At 42.4% G+C, this 19,480-nt stretch overlaps 1 protein-coding gene across 1 annotated transcript in view; it reads right to left on the bottom strand.

The window, feature by feature from the left end:
* LOC123376341 (teneurin-2-like) overlaps positions 1-19,480 on the bottom strand; it is a 72,300-nt gene that overhangs the window by 40,479 nt on the left and 12,341 nt on the right. The window contains exons 3-7 of the mRNA XM_045028259.1: positions 10,597-10,716; positions 8,462-8,723; positions 7,422-7,689; positions 6,158-6,301; positions 2,691-2,940 (exon numbers count right to left, since the gene is read on the bottom strand). Of these exons, the coding sequence (XP_044884194.1) occupies positions 2,691-2,940; positions 6,158-6,301; positions 7,422-7,689; positions 8,462-8,723; positions 10,597-10,716 (1,044 nt within the window). The remainder of the gene's footprint in view (positions 1-2,690; positions 2,941-6,157; positions 6,302-7,421; positions 7,690-8,461; positions 8,724-10,596; positions 10,717-19,480) is intronic.

Here is a 19,480-nt window from a genome sequence, read left to right as displayed (position 1 = left end):
TAATGGGACTACTCTTCTGAGCGAGGATGTTTTCTATGAGTAACATTTGCAGGACTGGACCCAGATTCCTTTCTGAGAACACAGAGTTAAACCAACGAATGTAAGTCCAAAGACTGTATCAAGCCTGTTGTAGATTTTAAACAGTACCCAACACGAAATAGCTTCATTGTTCATTGCTAGTAGTTGTTAGAGGCCAAGAAAACTATGCTATGGAAAACTGACTAATAAAAGACAAGGGAAGCCAGATAGAAGCATAAAGAAAGGATAAGCACCCTGACCTTTGCTGATGTGCTTTCTTACTTTTTTGCCATATTCTAAAGAGGCTGAGATTGATACCTGCACAGCCAGAAGGGAAGAGTGATCAAGCAAGTCCTCTTGTAAATTTTGGGCCACCATTTTCAAACTTGGAAGCCTACTGCTAGGCACCTATAAAAGTGACCTGATTTTCAGAGATGCTGAGGTGATATGGAAATAAATGCCTGATATTAGGCACCTCAGTTTGAAAATGTTGGCCTTTACTTATAAACATTATAGTCATAGAAATGTAGGGCTGGAAGGGACCTCAAGAAGTCATCAAGTCCAGTCTCCTGTGCTGAGGCAGAACAAAGTAAACCCAAACCATCCCTGACAGGTGTTCGTCCAACCTATTCTTAAATACCTCCAAAGATGGGGATTTCACAACATCGTTTGGAAGCTGATTACTTCTTTTCCTACCTCCAGCGGACATGAAGAATAATTGATCACCGCCCTCTTTATGACAGCCCTTAAAGACTGTTATCACATCCCCCATCAGTCTTCTTTTATCAAGTCTAAACGTGCCCAGTTTTTTTAACCTTTTCTCATAGGTCAGGTTTTCTAAACCTATTATCATTTTTGTTGCTCTTCTCTGGACACACTCCAATTTCTCCACATCTTTCCTAAAGTGTGGTGCCCAGAATTGGACACAGTACTCCAGCTGAGGCCTCACCAGTGCTGAGTAGAACAGGACAGTTACCTCTTGTGTCTTATATACAACACTCCTGTTATTACACCTTGGAACAATATTAGCCTGTTTCTCAGTTGCATCATATTGCTGACTTATATTCAATTTATGTTGCTCTATAATCCCTAAATCCTTTTCAGCAGTACTACCACCTAGCCAGTTATTCCCTATTTTGTAGTTGTGCATTTTGATTTTTTCCTAAGTGAAGTACTTTGCACTTAGCTTTATTGAATTTTATTTTGTTGATTTCAGACCAATTCTCCAATTTGTCAAGGTCCTTTTGAATTCTCATTCAGTTCTCTGAACTGCTTGCAACCCCTCCCAGCTTGTGCCAAGCTATGTGTCTGAAGGCAGGCTACATCCCAACTGGATGAATTAAATTAATCATATAAAATGAGGAGTCATAGAGTGCAATGATGTTCTACAATGATAAATGTTTATGGTGGGTCACACAGCCACACAAACTACCTGCTCGGAAAATATACTGATCTGCTAATAGGAAGCATGGCCAGTTTTATTTCACATCTGATGATAATAATCGTAAGTCTGTTTTCTAGAATGATGTTCCCAGGGGTGAAGAGGCATTGATGTGCAGTGATGCACAAGACAGGTATCAGGAAATGGGCTTAAGCATAGAGCAGCCCCGATTCTGACCTCACTTATGCTAATATAAATCAGGACTCACTCCACTGAAGTTAACAGAATTACATCAGTGGAAAACTGGTGTCAGACCAGAACCAGGTCCATCATCTCTTCCTAGCCCAATCATTTTGTTGTGTTTCTCAGGCACTGAAAGTGAAGCGATTGGTTATTGGTAGTATCAGAGAAATAGGCTAGCTATTCAAATTCTCTCAAGGTGTTTGTCAGCTTTTTAAAGTTTACAAGAGCAGTAGTTTGATCATGTTGCATCTCTTGACAGCCAACAAGTGAGCTGCAGAAGTACCAAGAAAGTGTTCACGTAGGATCCAATCATATAGTTTTTCCTCATGTGGGTAATTAATTTGACTCCAGAGACTGAGCAGTAAGAGTAAGGACTAGTCACATGGGTGAGGGTTTTCAGGAATGGCCCTTTCCTCTCTCAGAGGGAAGAAAAAGGACAGTGAACAGAAATGGGTGAAATGGTCCACTATACACAGGTGCCTTTTCTATTTATGTGACCTCAGCAATTGTTTGTGCACAGTGAGATAATTTTAAAGAATTATAGTATCCAGATTATGCATGTGGCTCTGTGATATCAACCTGATTTTAACTGCACTGACCAAATCTAAAGAAAGATATTTAAAAATGTGGGAAAGGGGGAAAGGAGTGGGGACGATGGCCACAAAAAAATGTTGATATCAAAAACTCTTCTGAACTCACAAGGCTTTTAAGCCCTGGCATATTGCTCTGGCTCACCAATGACAGGCAGTCAATCCCATAGTCTTCGAAACTAGGTAGGCTTTGTCTAATAGTAAAGGGAGATTGTATTAAGTGATTAACTAAAAGAGAAAACAAGTTGATTTCTTCTTTGATCATCTTCAATTTTTCTCTCTAACATTCATCACTCTATCATCCATAGATATTGAGCTATGCTTTTCTGTGCCCCATTTCTCCATTGGAAACTTATCAGGTGGCAAGTGACAATGTTTTAGAAAATCATAAAAAGGAATGGGAAAGTCTGATTTCAGCACAGGTTACCTAAGTCAAAGTGCTACTTTTGACACCTTACCTTAATTCCAAAATACTGGTGACATTCCTAGATGGGAAGATGCGCCGAATATAGTTAAAATCCCCAACAAAGAGGCTTCCATCAATTCCCACTGCAAGTGCCACAGGGGCCAAAAGCTTGTTTCCTTCTGCAAGACCATTGCAACTTGGGCAGGAGATGCTCCTTCGGCGCCCGTTCCCCATAATACTGGTAATCACGGCTGGCTGCTGAGTTAGAAACCGATTCTCTCCACTGCCTTTATGCAATATACCTAACGGTGAAGGGAAATGGAAGTGGTTACTATGATAATTTGGAAAGTTGGCCTTTAGAGGGCCTGCTTTTAACAACTGATGTGACAGTGGTTCAGGGATGTAAGGTGAAGTGCCTTCAGTTGCATGGTCTCACAAGATTATAGTGAGGAGAGGGATAGTTGGTGTTTTCAGGGCACAGGAGCACAAGAATTACTCAACAAGCAGTAAAGTTAAAGGTGTAATGTTGGGTCGTATTAGAAGACACTACAGTCATTATGAGTCAAACCATTGTCATACATCTCTTTCTTCTCCCATCCTACAGAGGCAGATTAAAGGAAGGCTACGAGTATAATGTCATCAACTAGAAAGCAAAACAAAGAGGCAAAGAACTGAGAGCACTTGCCCCGATAAGCTTAGCCCCTGAGCTTCCTCTGCCTTCAGTTTATTTTTTTTATTATATGGACGCTCTTGTGTCAGCTTTCCTGTCCTCTTCCTTCTTCACCTCTCCCTCTCCTGCTCCCTCTCATTGTCCTTCTCACTCAAGCAAGGACAGGAAAAGGGATGAAGGGAAGGAGAAGAAGGGGAAAAAGGAAAAAGAGACAAGAGCAAAATGCCTGAAGAGGCTTTCAAGGGCTAGAGGGAAAGTGTGGAAGGCAGAGGAGCATCCCCATTTCTGGGAGTGGGAGGAATGTCTGAATTGGGACTGCCAACCACTCTGAGGGATAATGTGAGTCCTGCCTCTTCTAGGTCTGCCAGGATACCCCAGCTCCAAACAGCACAGAAAAGCTACTGCTAACAATGTGGTCAAATAGTATGGAAAATACTGTTGGAAACTATCAGCTGCATGTTCCTTTGGAAATCCAATTATTATATCTTTAAGTGAAGAGATTTATAGCACGGCCCATGAGTGCAGCTGTCACCACTGACAGCTGTAACAACCATGACACCGTATGCAAGGGTGGAATGCACATGCTTGTACAATGCCACAACGCTCAACCTGCCACACAGCATCCATGAAAGTATGTGTTAAATAAACGGACCTCACTGATTTTGAACACGACACCTAGGCTTCTTGTGCAATGAACTATTCTGCAACTTGCTCATGCAAGCAACAGAAAGAAGGTTCCCGAAAAAAGTTTGCGAGGGTCACAAAAAAAGATATGCTAAGTCTCCAACTCCCTTAGTCCTATTGGTAAAAAATGTGAAGAACAGTAACTGTTTTAGATCTGCCTGCATAGCTATTAGCTCAAGGCACTTAAGTCTAAGACAGAGAGAGAGAAACAGAAGAAGTGATGACAGGAATGGACCAACAGGAATAACTGGAGAGAAGGAGAATAGTTAGCAACTGCATATTAAGTAGTTAATGGAGCTTTGCTTTGTTTTGCAATGCACAATTAACAATGTTATGACTGTAGAGGTATTTATCCTTTTTCAGTCTGTGAGCTCTTAGGCTAAGGCTATGTCTCCCTATATGTCTGTGAAGCACATGGCCCATTTTAGGTGCTTGTTATAATATAAAGAATACTAATAATTTAATTGCTAAAATTACACAATTACATGGATTATACACACAAAGTGGTACAGTTACAGCAATACAAAATAACTTGTGTGCTGAGTTCTTTGACATTTAAAGCCTCTTACTGACCCACAAATGCCACCTAAACTCTTTTTGACCAGCTTCTTGGGAATCTTTGGTAGCGTAAGACTCCTTAAAATAAGTTTTTCACAAATTGACAGAGCTAGTACTTCAATTAGCTCATTAAACAGATGTTTACAGTCATAGTCAAAACTGGCATTTACCAGAGTAACTGCTTTAACATATCAAAAAATAGTGGTGCCATTATCTAAATCCAGTCTCCACTGTCTTCTCAAGCCTGTACTTGGCTCTTCTGGAAATTATTTCACCCTGGCTAAAGTCTAGTCAAGTAAATTTGATAAAGAAATAGCCAAAAAACTCAATACAACTAGCAGAACCAGAGTGTGCCAGAAGGTAAAAACATGGAAACACTATTTCTATATAATTTACCTCTAGAACCCAATGAGAAGAGGGCTGAAAAGTTAAAGTTACAATTAAATCTACTACCCTGTTTCCTGATGTCTTCAAAGCTGATGCAAACATTTCCACAAAGTGTCTGCTTTTACTTTCTCTGCATCTCCCTCACACCCAGTTGAAAAACACACAAAGCTCAGACCCTGTATGCTGGAAGAAATTGATCAAAGTATTTCTCGTTGGTTTTTGTGGTACTAGCTAACTGTCCTGACATTTTCTGGTTCCTAGTATCGCAAGTCCCTGACACCGTGGTAGGTTCAAAGGAGGTGTTTTTTCAGGTTTGCTTGGGATAGAGTTATTGTGCAATGAACTAGAACTCTCTTCAGTTGCTAGTGCTGCAGCAACATCTTTGTGTAGCTGACTGCTTGCTGTGGCTGCAGAATGGATGGCTTGAAGGAAATGTAAACATATTCACACTGAAGAACACCTAAGTGTTGCAAAATTTTCCAAAAGGAAAAAGTGTGGAAGGAGAGATTATTTATTGTTTTTAGAATTGACCCAGTAGGCTATGGTGGTTGGCTTTCCTTCGGTGGTGGGGTAAATGGATTTGTTTAGTCAACCTGACATCATACAACCGTTGGCTAGATAACTTGGCAGTGTTTTTTGCAGTAGATCTGCAAAATCTTATCATCACAAGGTAAGTGGGGACTTCAGAGTCCTCTTCTGATGTCACTTGTTCTCTCTGATTGCCACATCCCTGGCCTCTGTTTTAACTTCTCTAAAAATCCTGTTCCCTGTGTCCAATTTGTGTTTGATATTATGACTATAATGGGTCTGGGGTCTCCCAGCTCACCCAGTTCATGTCTCTCAGTTGTCCCTGGGTTTATCTTTCAGGAGGATTACAGGAGCCAAAGGCAAAAACAAGAAATCAGGAAAAGGCTCAGAGAACATTGGCAGAATAAGGGGAGGAAGAAAAAGGATCAGTGGTGCAGAAGGAAAAGCTTGGAAATTTAAGAATGTGCTGTTCTGTGACAGGGTAAGAAGCGATTCTTGGAAAATGACACAATTATTCTTAGAAACAAAAACAGTTCAGACTTTACAAAACTTTTCAGAAATATAGTGAGAAAAGCAGTGGAACTGTATTTTTCAGAATTTAAATATAAACCATGCAGTGAAGTTTCTACAGATGGATAGAAGTTGCTATGATGGCATGTAGTTCAGAAAACACATGGAATCAGTTAACTCACCACTCTTGACATTAAGAACATGATGTTTATCCAAAGACCAGCCCCCTAGATTTGAGGGATCTAGTTCAAAGCCTTGCAGCAGCGCTGTCCTCTTCTCCCATAAGATCAGGCTGGGGCATGTCTCATATTCAAATCCCACAGAAACTGGGGAAAAATGGTGATGATTATTGCATAAGCAATGGACGAAAATGACTGGACAGTTTTTCAAATAGTAAAACAACTGGTTCCCAAACAGAAAGACAACTGGCTCCCAAACACTTTCTATGAGATAGAGTGATTATGCTCTCTTTCATTCCACAATATTAAACTCAGAACTTTGACTTAATTCAACCTTGAAACTTGATTCCCTTGTACTCTGTAGGGACCTGATGACCTTTTCATTGAATAATTGGCTTTGGGAAGTGACCAGTTTGATGAGGGGAGAGTAGGAAAAATAATTAAAAAAATCTAATAAAAATTCTGCTATTAAATGACAGGACAGGCTTCTACTTTTAATTAGCCTGATATTCACCAGATTTATTTATTATATTTAATGGCATTTTTTCATATGGTATGTAATAGCTCATTTAAAATGGGATTATAGAAGGCATGTATTGGCATGTATATGTATATACACACACATACACTACATACATTAACCTGGGATCTGTGAATTATTGGAAAAAGAAGTGCTATCATTTGCAAGTCTTTAGAATAATGTGAAAGTGCAAGAGCAAGCAGATCTTTAAAATACAATTTTCTTTCCAGATTCACATTGCTTTAATGCACAGTTGTAAAATCCTTACATCAATTGTTCACATTTTCAGGTACAACTATAAAAGTTACAAAGGTTTTTAAGGTCATTTCTTTTGTTGCTTGCTAGAATAAAGATCTCTCTCTATGCAAAAAAATGGCTATAAAAGTGCAGAAATGACCCCTGATAGAAAATATCATTTTAATTGTAAGCATACTACAATACAGGCAAGCACTAACAACAATATACACTAGATTCCAAGTGGACTAGAGTATGCATGCCATTCCAAAGGTTAGAATCACTTTTTACCAAACAGGATATATGGAGACCAAATTATTTCTTCTACTAAATGGGTGGATGAGGCTCAATCCAAGGATAAAACTGTATAAAGAAGGCAGAATTTACAAAGTTTGTATTTGATCTATAGGTAAATTCTTTCAACAGTCCTTATTTCAGTATTCTTACTAAATCAGCCATTATAAGCACTACATTATCATTTGAAAGTTTTAGAGTTTGAATGTTATGACATACCTACAGCATCTGACAACCCATAAACCTTCTGACCATATGCATCAGTTTTGTCCCAGATAAATGTATATGCCAAATTAGGGGATGCCTGGAATGATTTTTGAAACAGATGCCCTTCCACTGCTACCATCAGATGAACTTTAATTAGATTCAGAGGCACAAGAGATTGGGTCATGGTGATCTTGAGCAAAGATTTGTATCCAGCAGTACGGGAACTCAGATAACAGAGCTTTAGGTTGGAGCCAGGAAACTCAATTTCTTCATGAAGAACCTGGATGGAAACACAGAATAGACATATTAAACTTGCCACTGTACACTTTATTTAGAAGAGATATCTGTTTGCACTTTACTTAAGAACTAACATCTTTCTACGGTTGAAAATTTGTATCCTTGCCATGCTGGTTTAGGTTTAGGTTATGATTTCTGGATTAATAATTGTGTGTCACTATCATGTTTTCATTTCGAAAATAGTCTGCTGGAAAAATTGTAAATAAAAACAACAGGCTTTATTGCTAGTTATATACATAGGGGCCACAAGAGGCTGCAATTATACGAACCTGAGACTTCCACTGGCAATTGGTATAAAGCAAAAGGGATGCCAAAATGGAATAAATCAGCAATAATAATAATACCAGTGTAGATCACTAAATAACCCCTTATCATTTATCCCCCTGACTAGCATAAGCGAAAGCAGGTTGTGATTAGTTGCACATACAAAGTTTTTGCAAAATTCTCTTGAAATAGCCTCAGCTATAGTTAGAAACACACAGGACTTGACGTACAATGTGATAATGAGAGGCAGTAGGAGAGAGTGTAAGGTAGTCGAGAGAGATGCCTGGGTGAGATAAGCCTAGCACAGCTTCTACAAGATTCATTAGAGAAGTCTGTCTTTTAGCTCATCTGTTAGAATCAATACACAAAGGTGCCAGTTGAAGTCCAGTGAGTGGATGGTGAAACTCTGATAATTGGGTGCATCATCTCTGATGTGTGGCTATCACAAGGAGTGATTGTTTCTACATTCTTTTCTCTCCCACAATTCATACCTGGGTTTCTGGTACTATGGGATTCCGACCAGGAGCATCACTGAAGAATGTTGAAAGTGGCGATGAAATGATGACTGGATCAGGACGGACAAAGCCACTTAAGTCACAGCTGGGAATGGAGTTCTCCTCAGTTTTCATCGCTAGTGTATCCATGGCGTAGAAGCTATTCCATGGCAGCCATACCGTCCTTTCCTGACTCATGAATGGGGCTCGCTCAAAGTGCAGAGTTAGGGAAGCCCCACCATTTGCAATCAAGTCAAACCTAGGAAAATGTGGGCTTAACATAAGAGGTGACCAGATTGAATAGTTCCACAGTGATAGAATTCCCAGCAAATGGAAATTAACGAAAAGATTTAAAACACACATCCTGGCTCAGGCTAGTCACAATGGGAAGTGGAACTGTTAACTTCTAAGCTGCTGGTTGAAATTCAGATGTGATCAGCAGGAACTTCGGCTATGTTTACACTGGGCACTTTACAGTGGTACAGCAGTGCTGTTACAGCAGTGCCGCTGTATGGTATCCAGTGCAGCCACTCTTTGTCGGCAGGAGAGAGCTCTCCCACATCGGCGCTTTTAATCGGTAAATCTTTTGTCGATCAGGGATTGTTTTTTTCACACCTCGACCAACAAAAGTTTTACTGACGAAAGTGCAGTGTAGACATAAAGTCACTCTTAGAAGTCTATTTCTTAACTGAACAAAGGTCCATCTCCAAAAACCACTACCACTACCACCAGATCTGCTGTTAATCAGCACCCTCGTAAACATTCTCAGCAGAAACTGCAAGAGCTTACTGGATACTTTTCTCTTAGGGTCTGTCCCCCTGCAACAGCACTATAGTGTATGGCACTGGTAGAGAAGTGATGGGAAACTTGTGCTGTTTCTGTTCTGTGGCTCAACAAAGAATTTTCGTCTCCAGGACCAGTGATCTGGCACCTTTCAGAAGCACCAGAGACAACATGTAACTGTTGATAGTGGGGTGGAGGTGAGTGGGAACGGGCACAATTTAAAGGTTCTAATGTTATGCAGCAGGGCTCAGGACAGGGCATATAAACTCTGGCAGGAATCGGGAGGCATGTTACCCCATGTGCCCCCCACACCTATCACCTCTAAGAAGCACTAAACATTTACTCTTAACTCCCACCCCAAATATGATTTGTGCATGTAAATGTGCATGCCCATTAGCCCTTGGAAATCTGGCCTCAATAAATAAAATACTCACAGATCTCTTTTGCAAGAGAGCTAGAAAATGGTTAATTTTTCATGTATCATATTATCTCTTGGCAATGCAATGAACTGAATTACAAGTACATGGAATAATGTAAAACAATAACATAACAGGGCCTGATTCACAATTGAGTTACTCCAGTGTTACACTGGTGTGATAATGTAGTAATACACTGGACTGTATGGAAATTTACATATCCCCTGTGTTGATTCATGTAAATTATTCCAATTCACAGTTTTTTGGACTATAGATACATATAAAACTGCAAATATTTACAGTGCATTTTCCATAGATGTTTTGTTTTAGTGCCATGTCCAATAAATTAGATGAACCATGACACTTTCATTTTTGTTTGAGCTGAACTGGTGTGCATTTCAAATCAGATGATACAAGAGGGAAAAAAGCAGTTCTTCGCACAGCGGGGAATTGTCTAAGTATATTCAATTAGACTCTTTTGATTATGTTCTACCCTAAAGAAACTCTAAAGATAGTGGATCTTCAAAAAGGAAAGATAGAGGCAGAAGGGAACTTTTAACAAAATATACTGTTCTATAATGATACTTTTTTTTCCAGCAGTGTGTTGGCTTGCCTTGCATTTTAAAATGAAATATTTCTGGTCTCAGCTGGATATTGCAGTAGTCCACAAATGTTTTCATAGATACAGGGCAATTTATTTGAAAGGAAGTCTGACTGCTAACACATTATTATCAAAAGTCAGCCTTTTCATATTTACTTTCCGTTAGTATTCAAAATGCTATGTGAAAAATTACTTTTGTGTTTACTTGATAGCTGTTTGGCCCAGTAGGAATTCTATGCATGATACCACATGGTTCCACTAGATAGCACCATCTGTCAATCTGCACAGATATTACATACTAAGTAGGTACAGAATGAAATAACTACACTTACGTGCCATCCTGACGAGTGATGGTGTAGCCGTACTTTGGATACTTGACAAATGACACGTTGACTCCAACGAGTGGAGTCCCATCTGTAGTCACTACTTGGCCTCTTATAAGAGACACAAGACTGAAAAAGAAACACAATTAATGTTGGCTATGAAAACAAGGGTTGTGGTGTTTATAAACAGACAAGGACATTAATCTGATCTCATTTACTCCAGTGTAAATCCGATTTACTTTGGATTTACACCAACACAACTCAGAATATTGCCCATATAATTATTTATTTATTTGAATACATATTGATCTGAGTTGAGTGACACTCAACTCAGATCAATATGTATTCAAATAAATAAATAATTATATGGGCAATATTCTGAGTTGTGTTGGTGTAAATCCAAAGTAAATCGGATTTACACTGGAGTAAATGAGATCAGATTAATGTCATTGTATATATATATATATATATATATACATACATACACACACTCAGATCAATATGTATTCAAATAAATTCATATTTAATCCATATAGAGAGGCCTATATTTGCTGAATGGAGATGAATGTCTTTATGTGGGTGGGTGAGCTGTGATTATTGAACCATTCCTCCAGGTCTGGTAGCACTTCGATGTATAGAAAAGGAATGCCACATGACTCATTGAAGTAAGAGCTTGGAAGGTCATTCTAGCAATAAAAGATTTTTGGATACATTTTCAGAAATGCCAAAATGCCTACATCCCATTTTCAAAAGAGCCTAGGTCCCATTTTCAAAAAAGACTTAGGCACTTAGGGCCATATTTTCAAAAGTATTTCAGCACCTAAACATGCAGATAGGAGCCTTGTAGGTTTTCCAAAAGCACCTAAACAGTTTAGGCACTAAATTACCATTTAAATAAAAACTAACAATCTCCTTAGGTATTTCAGAGAGTCTCAACAGGTGCCTATCTACATCTTTAGGAGCCTAAATATCTTTGCCACTTTGGCTCTGTGTGTCAGATTTATGTCTCAGTTCCACTGGTTTTACGTTGGTACAATTCCACTGATTTCAATGGAGCTACTCACCAACCACACCAGTGTCAGTGAAAAATTAACGAGGTCCATTTGCTTTCTGATAGTTTATTTTCCATTGGAGAATGTTCTCCCAACTTTTGAACTTTGTCATATTGTCTGACTATGATATCACTAGAATTGTACAGAGCTATTCTACCTTCCCTGTCAGTTTTTTTCCTTCCTATAGTACTAAGCTCTCACAATCAACTCCTATAATCACTCCAAAAAGAACAGAGGTGGGGAGGGGATATCTGTAGTTTTCACAACTAATTTTCCAAATTAAGCTTTGTGTAACCTCACCCAAGTTGTAAGTGGCTGACATCTGCAAACCTTGCCCTGAATCCTGATCTCCAATACCTTGTTTTCACTCAGCCAGTAGGAAAACAATTGGGAGTTTGTTTTGAGAAAGGAATAAGTAAAAACTGAGCAGAGATTTCACTATTCAACCCAAACTGAAAACTTTTCATTTTATCGTGAAGCATTTTCAACATTTTCCACCAGCTTCAATTTGCAGCTACACAGAGAAAGCAGATAATGAAATGCTTCATTTCTGAATTGACCCCGTACTGGCAGGTCTGCAGCTGCTCGGCGGCCTTAACAGACTTTAGGTAATTTGGCAGACGCAGATTCTTGACACCTAAGGTTCTTGGACTGAGTCCCAGTTTTAAGACTCGGGGATTAAACTGACCTGCTTTTTGCCAAAACTTGTCAAAATTCACTTGAATTTTAGGATAGGTATACTGCTTTATCTTATTCCTTATAGATCAATTACTGAAGGGATGCAGACCTGAGGGCACATCTATCTTTATTAGCAATACCAAAGATTATTTTTAGACCTTTTTATGAACTTTGAAATGTTTAAAATGCTCTAATGTGAATTTCTAAGTGCACTCCACTGGCTATTAAACAAACGTGTTCTCATTTTTCTTTTATTCCACGCACATTGTAATAGTCTCTTGATATCAGAAAAACATAACCAGTTCATGAAAATAATCCTTTCTATTGCTTTTTAATGATTACCACACCAAAACTTCTTGACTTTCTAGGTCAAATATTAATTTTTGAAATCATCATACTGTAACATGATATTGACCTCAACAGAAATCCATGCATGTTGCAGACCATATAATTGGGAATACTTTGGAACAAGCCAAGTATCTTCACATTACTGTTTTTTCTCAAATTATTTTATTAAATATATCAATCATGCTTTTAAAATGTTGTAGAAAAATAGCCTGCATCACGTGCAATTTTTAACAAGTCTGTTACTTCAGATTCTTCACACATGACTTTAATGTACAGTAAATTTACAAACAAAAATATCAGAAAGGCATGATATAGGTTCATTTCTATTTATGATTATTCACCTGCAATAATAATAATAATACTACAGATAAGACAAGCTAACAAGTAAATTATAGTGATTTTCCATTGATGCCATTTAATTTTTTTTTTAAATCTGTCTTGTGGGCTATTGCCTCTTAAGCATGAAAATAATTATATTCCTCAAACAATTTTCTTCCTTTTTTCACATAATAGAAGTCAAATGTGAATGCAGTACAAATTAACATGGTTGTTTTTGTTCAACAGCTTCAGACCACCACATCTTTGTCTGTGTGCCAGAATGAGCAATGAGGTAAGCATCGTTTGGGGAATTATGTTATTGATTATTAGTTGCTCCTGCAGAGTCAACAGGTGGAACAAAAGATATTTTGTAGGATGGTAGTGCCTATTTCCTCCCCCTTCTTCTCCATTTCTTTGCAATGGAGTGGCACAAAGAGCTCAGGAGGAGAGAGATCATTATAATTCATGGGATTAAGACAGCTTTAATGTATGCAAAAATTTGGGGCCTAACCTTTGACAGCATTTCTCTGAAGGCGATGTCGGCACTTTAAACCCCCAGTTTCAGCATTTCAGGCTTGAACACAACCATTTGCTTCTGTCCATAATTTGGCATCTGTGATACCAATAAGGGGTAACATTTTCAAAAGTGCCTAAGGCACAGATCCACAAAGGTACTCAGGCACCTAAGCCCCATTTTCAGGCACTGTTGCAATCCACAACCTCCCTGCTCAGCTGCCACCTACAGCCAAAGGTACCTAAACTCACTCAGCACCTATGTTTTTGCAGTAAAAGTTCCCTGGGAGCCTCTTGGCATGTGCTCTGCTGCTGCCTCACTGCCTACGCCTCAGAGTGATTCACCATCTGGGGGAAGGCAGGCAGGCAGTCAGCTGCCTGAGTTGCATGTGAGGCCCAGTTGCATAGGAGGGCTCAGAGGTTGCATAGATCTACACAAAACAGCTAAGGGGAAGGAGGAGGAGGATGACAACCTCTCTGATAACCTTTAGGATCCTCACCTAGGATGTGAGAGACGGCTCGTTCAGGTCCTGCCTCTACCTGATGAGGGGAAGGGATTTGAACAAGGATGGGCAATCTCTCAGTTGAGAGCCCTAGCCAGCGGGCTATGGGATATTCTGAGGTGGGTCTCCCTCAATCTCGCCAATTGAAGTTGTTCCACTTCAATTAATTATTTTATTAATTGGGTCAGAAAGAGTTATAATGACTCGAGAGTCAGTGGTTTGGGCACTCACTTGAGAGGTGGCTGATCCCTGTTCAAATCCCTTCTCCCCCTCAGGCAGAAGAGGGACTGGAATTGGGAGTGTCCCACATCCCAGGGGAGTACCCTAACCATTGGGTTAGAGGTTATAAGGGAGCTTCTGTTCCTCATCCTCCAATAAGATGCTCCACTTGCAAGTTAAGCAGAGGAGCACCTATCTTCTCCCAGTCATGGGCCTGGTCTACACTAGGACTTTAAATCGAATTTAGCAGCGTTAATTCGAACTAACCGCTCAACCGTCCACACCAGGAAGCCATTTAATTCGAACTAGAGGGCTCTTTAGTTCGAATTTGGTACTCCACCCGACAGGTGGAGTAACGCTAAATTCGACATGGCTAGCTCGAATTAGGCTAGGTGTGGATGCAAATCGAACTTAGTAGCTCCGGGAGCTATCCCACAGTGCACCACTCTGTTGACGCTCTGGACAGCAGTCCGAGCTTCGATGCTCTAAGCAGCCACACAGGAAACGACCCGGGAAAATTTGAATTCCTTTTCCTTTCTGGACAGTTAGAATCTCATTTCGTGGTTGGACATCGGGGCGAGCTCAGCAGCACCGGCAGCAATGCAGAGCTCTCCAGCAGAGGAGTTCATGTAATCTCTGAATAGAAAGAGGGACCCGGCATAGACTGACCGGGAACTCTTGGATCTGATCGGTGTATGGGGCGAGGAGTCTGTGCTTTCGGAGCTGCGCTCCAACAAACGGAATGCAAAGACCTACGAGAAAATCTCCAAAGCCATGATCCAGACAGAGGATACAGCCGTCATGCAACGCATCGCCGCGTGAAAACCAAGGACCCCAGACAAGGCTACCAAAAAATCAAAGCGGCAAACGGACGCTACGGAGCCTGCCACCACTGCCCCACCAGTGACCATGGACTCTGATGATGGGACAGTGTCGACGGACAGTTCCTCGACGATGTTCGCGGACGGGGAAGATGAGGAAGTGTTTGTGGAGGACGAGGCAGGCGAGAGCGCTTACAACGCTGGTTTCCCCGACAGCCAGGATCTATTCATCACCGTCACGGAGATCCCCTACCAACCCTCCCCGGCCATGAACCCGGATCCTGAATCAGGGGAAGGAGCAGTCGGTAAGTGCTTTAACCATGTTAACTTTGATTCTTAATATAACAGGAATCTGAAGTGTGTGAGAAGGAGGTCTCTCTATATATGGTGATAGAACAGAAATCCTCCTGGGAGATCTCCACGAAGCTCTCCTTCTGTTAATCGATAAGCATCAGCAGGAGGTTCCTGGGGAGAGCTGCCTTATTGAGTGCTCCGTGATAGCACCCTTTTCCGCGCGAGGCTTTCATGCGGTATTCAGGGAGCACTGCCTCCCCGAGCACGGCTGCATCGGTCCGTGGTTCGTGATAGATTTCACGCAGCATGCGCTCTCTATCTCCTTCAGTGCCCGTCCTCACGGTGATCTCGCTAGGAGACTCATGCATCTAAGTAGTGGAATTACTGTTATGGTGCGCCTGGTCCAAAGTATTTTTAATAAATCCACGGACAGACGGCATAGCACAGACTCAGCACGCAGCTGCATGACGAGCGTAACGGAAAGCCAAAGAATATAATGGACGCTCATGGAGGGAGGGGGGAATGAGGACGCAAGGTATCCCACAGTTCCTGCTGTCTCCGAAAAGTATTTGCATTCTTGGATGAGCTCCAAATGCTTCTAGGGTCAAACACAGTGTCTGCGGTGGGTCAGGGCATAGTTCGGCAATTTGCGCACACACCCCACCCACCACCAGAAGTGAAAGGGAAAACAATCCTCTCTTGACTCTTTTACATGTCACCCTATCTTTACTGAATGCTGCAGATAGACGCGATGGTGCAGCACTCAACACCAACATCCTTGCCCCCCCACTATGGATGGCTCATGGTGCAATATGGCTGGTATCCGTCCTCATCATCAGCCTATTGGCACATGGGGCAGTGCAAAAGGACTGGTAACCATGCGTACTAGCATCTGTGAGGTCGATCAAGGGCGCCTGGCCCTAATTTTTCATGGTAGATGGTGCAGTATGGCTGGTAACCGTCCTCATCATTGCAACAGGGGGCTGAGCTCCATCAGCCCCCACCCTTCCTGTGTAAAGAAAAGATTGAATTGCTCCTGGACTAGCAGAGGGATGATGGGCTCTTTCATCCACAGTAATTAATGTCCTGCCTGGACTATCATTGCAGCTGGAGGCTTCCTTCCACTCATTTCTCACAAACAAGTCACTGTGTCTTATTCCTGCATTCTTTATTACTTCATCACACAAGTGGTGGGACAATGGTATGGTAGCCCAGGAAGGCTGTGGGAAGGCCGGAATGAACAGGTGGTGTTGTTGCAGGAGCACCCCCTGTGAATAGCATACAGCTCCAAATTTATGCAGGATCGGACAAAGAGCAGCTGTGCTCTCTGGTTCTATGATACAGTGGTTCTCTAGTACACTTGCCCATAATCTAGGCAGGACTGATTCTATTTTTAGATACCAAAAAGGAGGGATTGACTCAGGGAGTCATTCCCAATTTTTGCTTTTGCGCCCCTGGCTGCTCAGCCAGGGGCACTTATGACAGCACCAAATGGTGCAGTGCAAAAGGACAGGTAACCATGCCCATCTTATTACCATCTTATTACCAATTTATGGTATGGTAGATGGTACAATATGGCTGGTAACCATCTCTGCTGTCATGCAAAAGCAAAAGCATGCTGCTGTGTAGCGCTGCTGGACCGCCTCTGTCAGCGGCATCTAGTACACATACGGTGACATACACAAAAGGCAAAACAGTGTCCATGGTTGCCACGCTATGGCGTATGCCAGGGCAATTCTGGGAAAACGGGCTTGAAATGATTGTCTGCCGTTGCTTTCCCGGAGGAAGGAATGACTGGCGACATTTACCCAGAATCCACCGCGAAAATTATTTGTGCCCCAGCAGGCACAGGGGTCTCAACCCAGAATTCACAGAGACAGCCTAGACTCAGTTAATTGTTCGCAAAAATGTATCTTTGCAAGGAATTCACTCCCTGTGTCCCATCTCACTGCTTCCACTGTCTCCAGACCTGCCACAGCATCCCCCTCGCAGAGGCTGGCAAAGATTAGGCGGAGAAAGAAAAAGACAAGGGACAAGATGTTCGATGAACGTATGGGCTGCTACCTAGCCGAGGCGGACCAGCAGAGCCAGTGGAGGGAGACCGTCTCTCTGTACCAGCGCTCACACAGCGAACGGGAGGAGAGGTGGCGTGAGGAAGACAAGCAGGCGACTCAAACAATGTTTGGACTAGTGAGGGAGCAAACAGACACGCTCAGGCGCCTTGTGGATGTTCTGCAGGACCGCAGGAGGACAGAGCCCCCCTGCAGTGTATCTGCAACCGCCCTCCCCCGCCACAAAGTCCTATACCCCCCTCACCCAAAATAACCAGAAGGAGGGGCGCCAGAGGCCGTGTAAACTGTCACTGCACCCCAGCAGAGTGCTCAAGTACCCAAAAGCTCTCATACCCTACATTTGCAGAAGTCGTTCCCTTCCGGACTCACACAAGTCCCAATCCCAGTTCCATCCCCTAAGTGTCTACTTAAGTAATAAAAATACTTTGCTGTTAATTACTGTTTCCGTCATGTTTTTTCAAAGAAGACTGTGTTTGAATGGGGGGCGTGGGGAAGGGGGTTGTTAATTGCATAGGACAGTCACCTTTCCCAGGGTACAGACACGGGGGCAGGATCAGCAGCGGGTCACACACACAGTGCAGTCAGTAGGCACCATGGTCGGTATGGGAGGTGGTTTCCAGGTTCTGTGTGGGCGGGGGGGATGTGACTTTGTAGCGGGGGAGGGCGGTTACAGATCTTATACAGCGGTCCTTGTCCTGGACCGCTGTCACGCAGCAGAGGAATCTGTATCCGTACTCCTCCGCCACAAGGTCACATATCCCCCCGCACACAGAATTCGAAAAAGAGGGATGGCAGGCTCCGTTGAAAGAAGCATTCCGGCACTGCGGACCGCTCTAGGAGCAGGAGCCTGTCATTCATTGAGTTTAGAGGCGGTCTTTACATCACCGCACACCCTACCCAGCACAGTCTGCCTCCCAGTTTCAACCCTTTAACGCAAAGTCATGAATAAAGAAACCTTTCTTCAGTAACAATGGGACATGTATTTTATTTTTACACGTGTGTTGGAAGTGGGGGAAACGGGGTGAACGGGGTATGTAACCGAAGAGGAGAGTCAACAGTCAGTGGGTAAAGAAACAGGGGCAGGTTCAGCTTCTCTGTAAAGAAAATGAACAGTCACAGGTCATGCTGCTCGCTGGTATTTGAAGAGTTCCTTGTCGCTGTCCCAGGCGCCTGTATAGGGCTTCATGAGCAAGTGCATTAGCGGGCAGGCTGGGTCCCCGAGGATGACTTTAGGAATCTGCTCATCCACAACAGTTATTTCGTGGTCTGGGAAGAAACTACCTTCCTGCAGGCGTCTGAGCAGCCCACAGTTCCTGAAAACACACGCATTATGAACCTTGCCCGGCCACCCGACGTTGATGTTTGCAAAACGTCCCCTATGGTCCCCCAGTGCTTGCAGCACCATTGAAAAGTAGCCCAATTTCTCATCATCTGACTGTGGAAGAGGTGGACGATAAAGTGCGTGGAGGAGAAAACGGCGATGATTGCAGCGGGCTCCGTGCTTGCAGTGCTGTGGCGTCCGCGCTGTCACTGACCAGAAAAGTGCACGAACAGATTGCCTGCAGGCGCTTTCAAGGAGGAAGGTTGTTATTGACGGTTCAATGACGACACTTACCCAAAACCACCCTCGACACATTTCTCCCCCCAGCAGGCATTGGGGGCTCTACCCAGCATTCCAATGGGCAGCGGGGACTGCGGGAAAGCTTCCCACAGTGCACCGCTTCCAAAGTCGACGCTGGCCCCATGAATGTGGACTCAGAAATTCGAATTAGTGTATTTAGTATGGATACACAAATTCGACTTCATAAGGTTGAATCCACAAATTCGAACTAAGTTGATTCGAAATAGTCTTGTAGTGTAGACAAGGCCATGGACTGCTATGAGAGACTGGCACCTCCCTGCAGCCCAGACTTGGATGCTCATCTCCATGAGCGGGAAGAGCTTGGCATACAACCCTCTCATCCACATTGCCTATTGGCTATCTTGGGTGGAGAGCTGCCTAGCATGCTGGCTTTTGTGGACTGCATTCCAAGGCACCTATCTCTCCCCATTCATTGTATCGGGGGCCTACATGC

This window comes from Mauremys mutica, chromosome 8 (assembly GCF_020497125.1).
Source record: "Mauremys mutica isolate MM-2020 ecotype Southern chromosome 8, ASM2049712v1, whole genome shotgun sequence".
NCBI classification, from domain to species: Eukaryota; Metazoa; Chordata; order Testudines; family Geoemydidae; genus Mauremys; species Mauremys mutica.
This window is presented reverse-complemented; position numbering and strand designations above follow the sequence as displayed.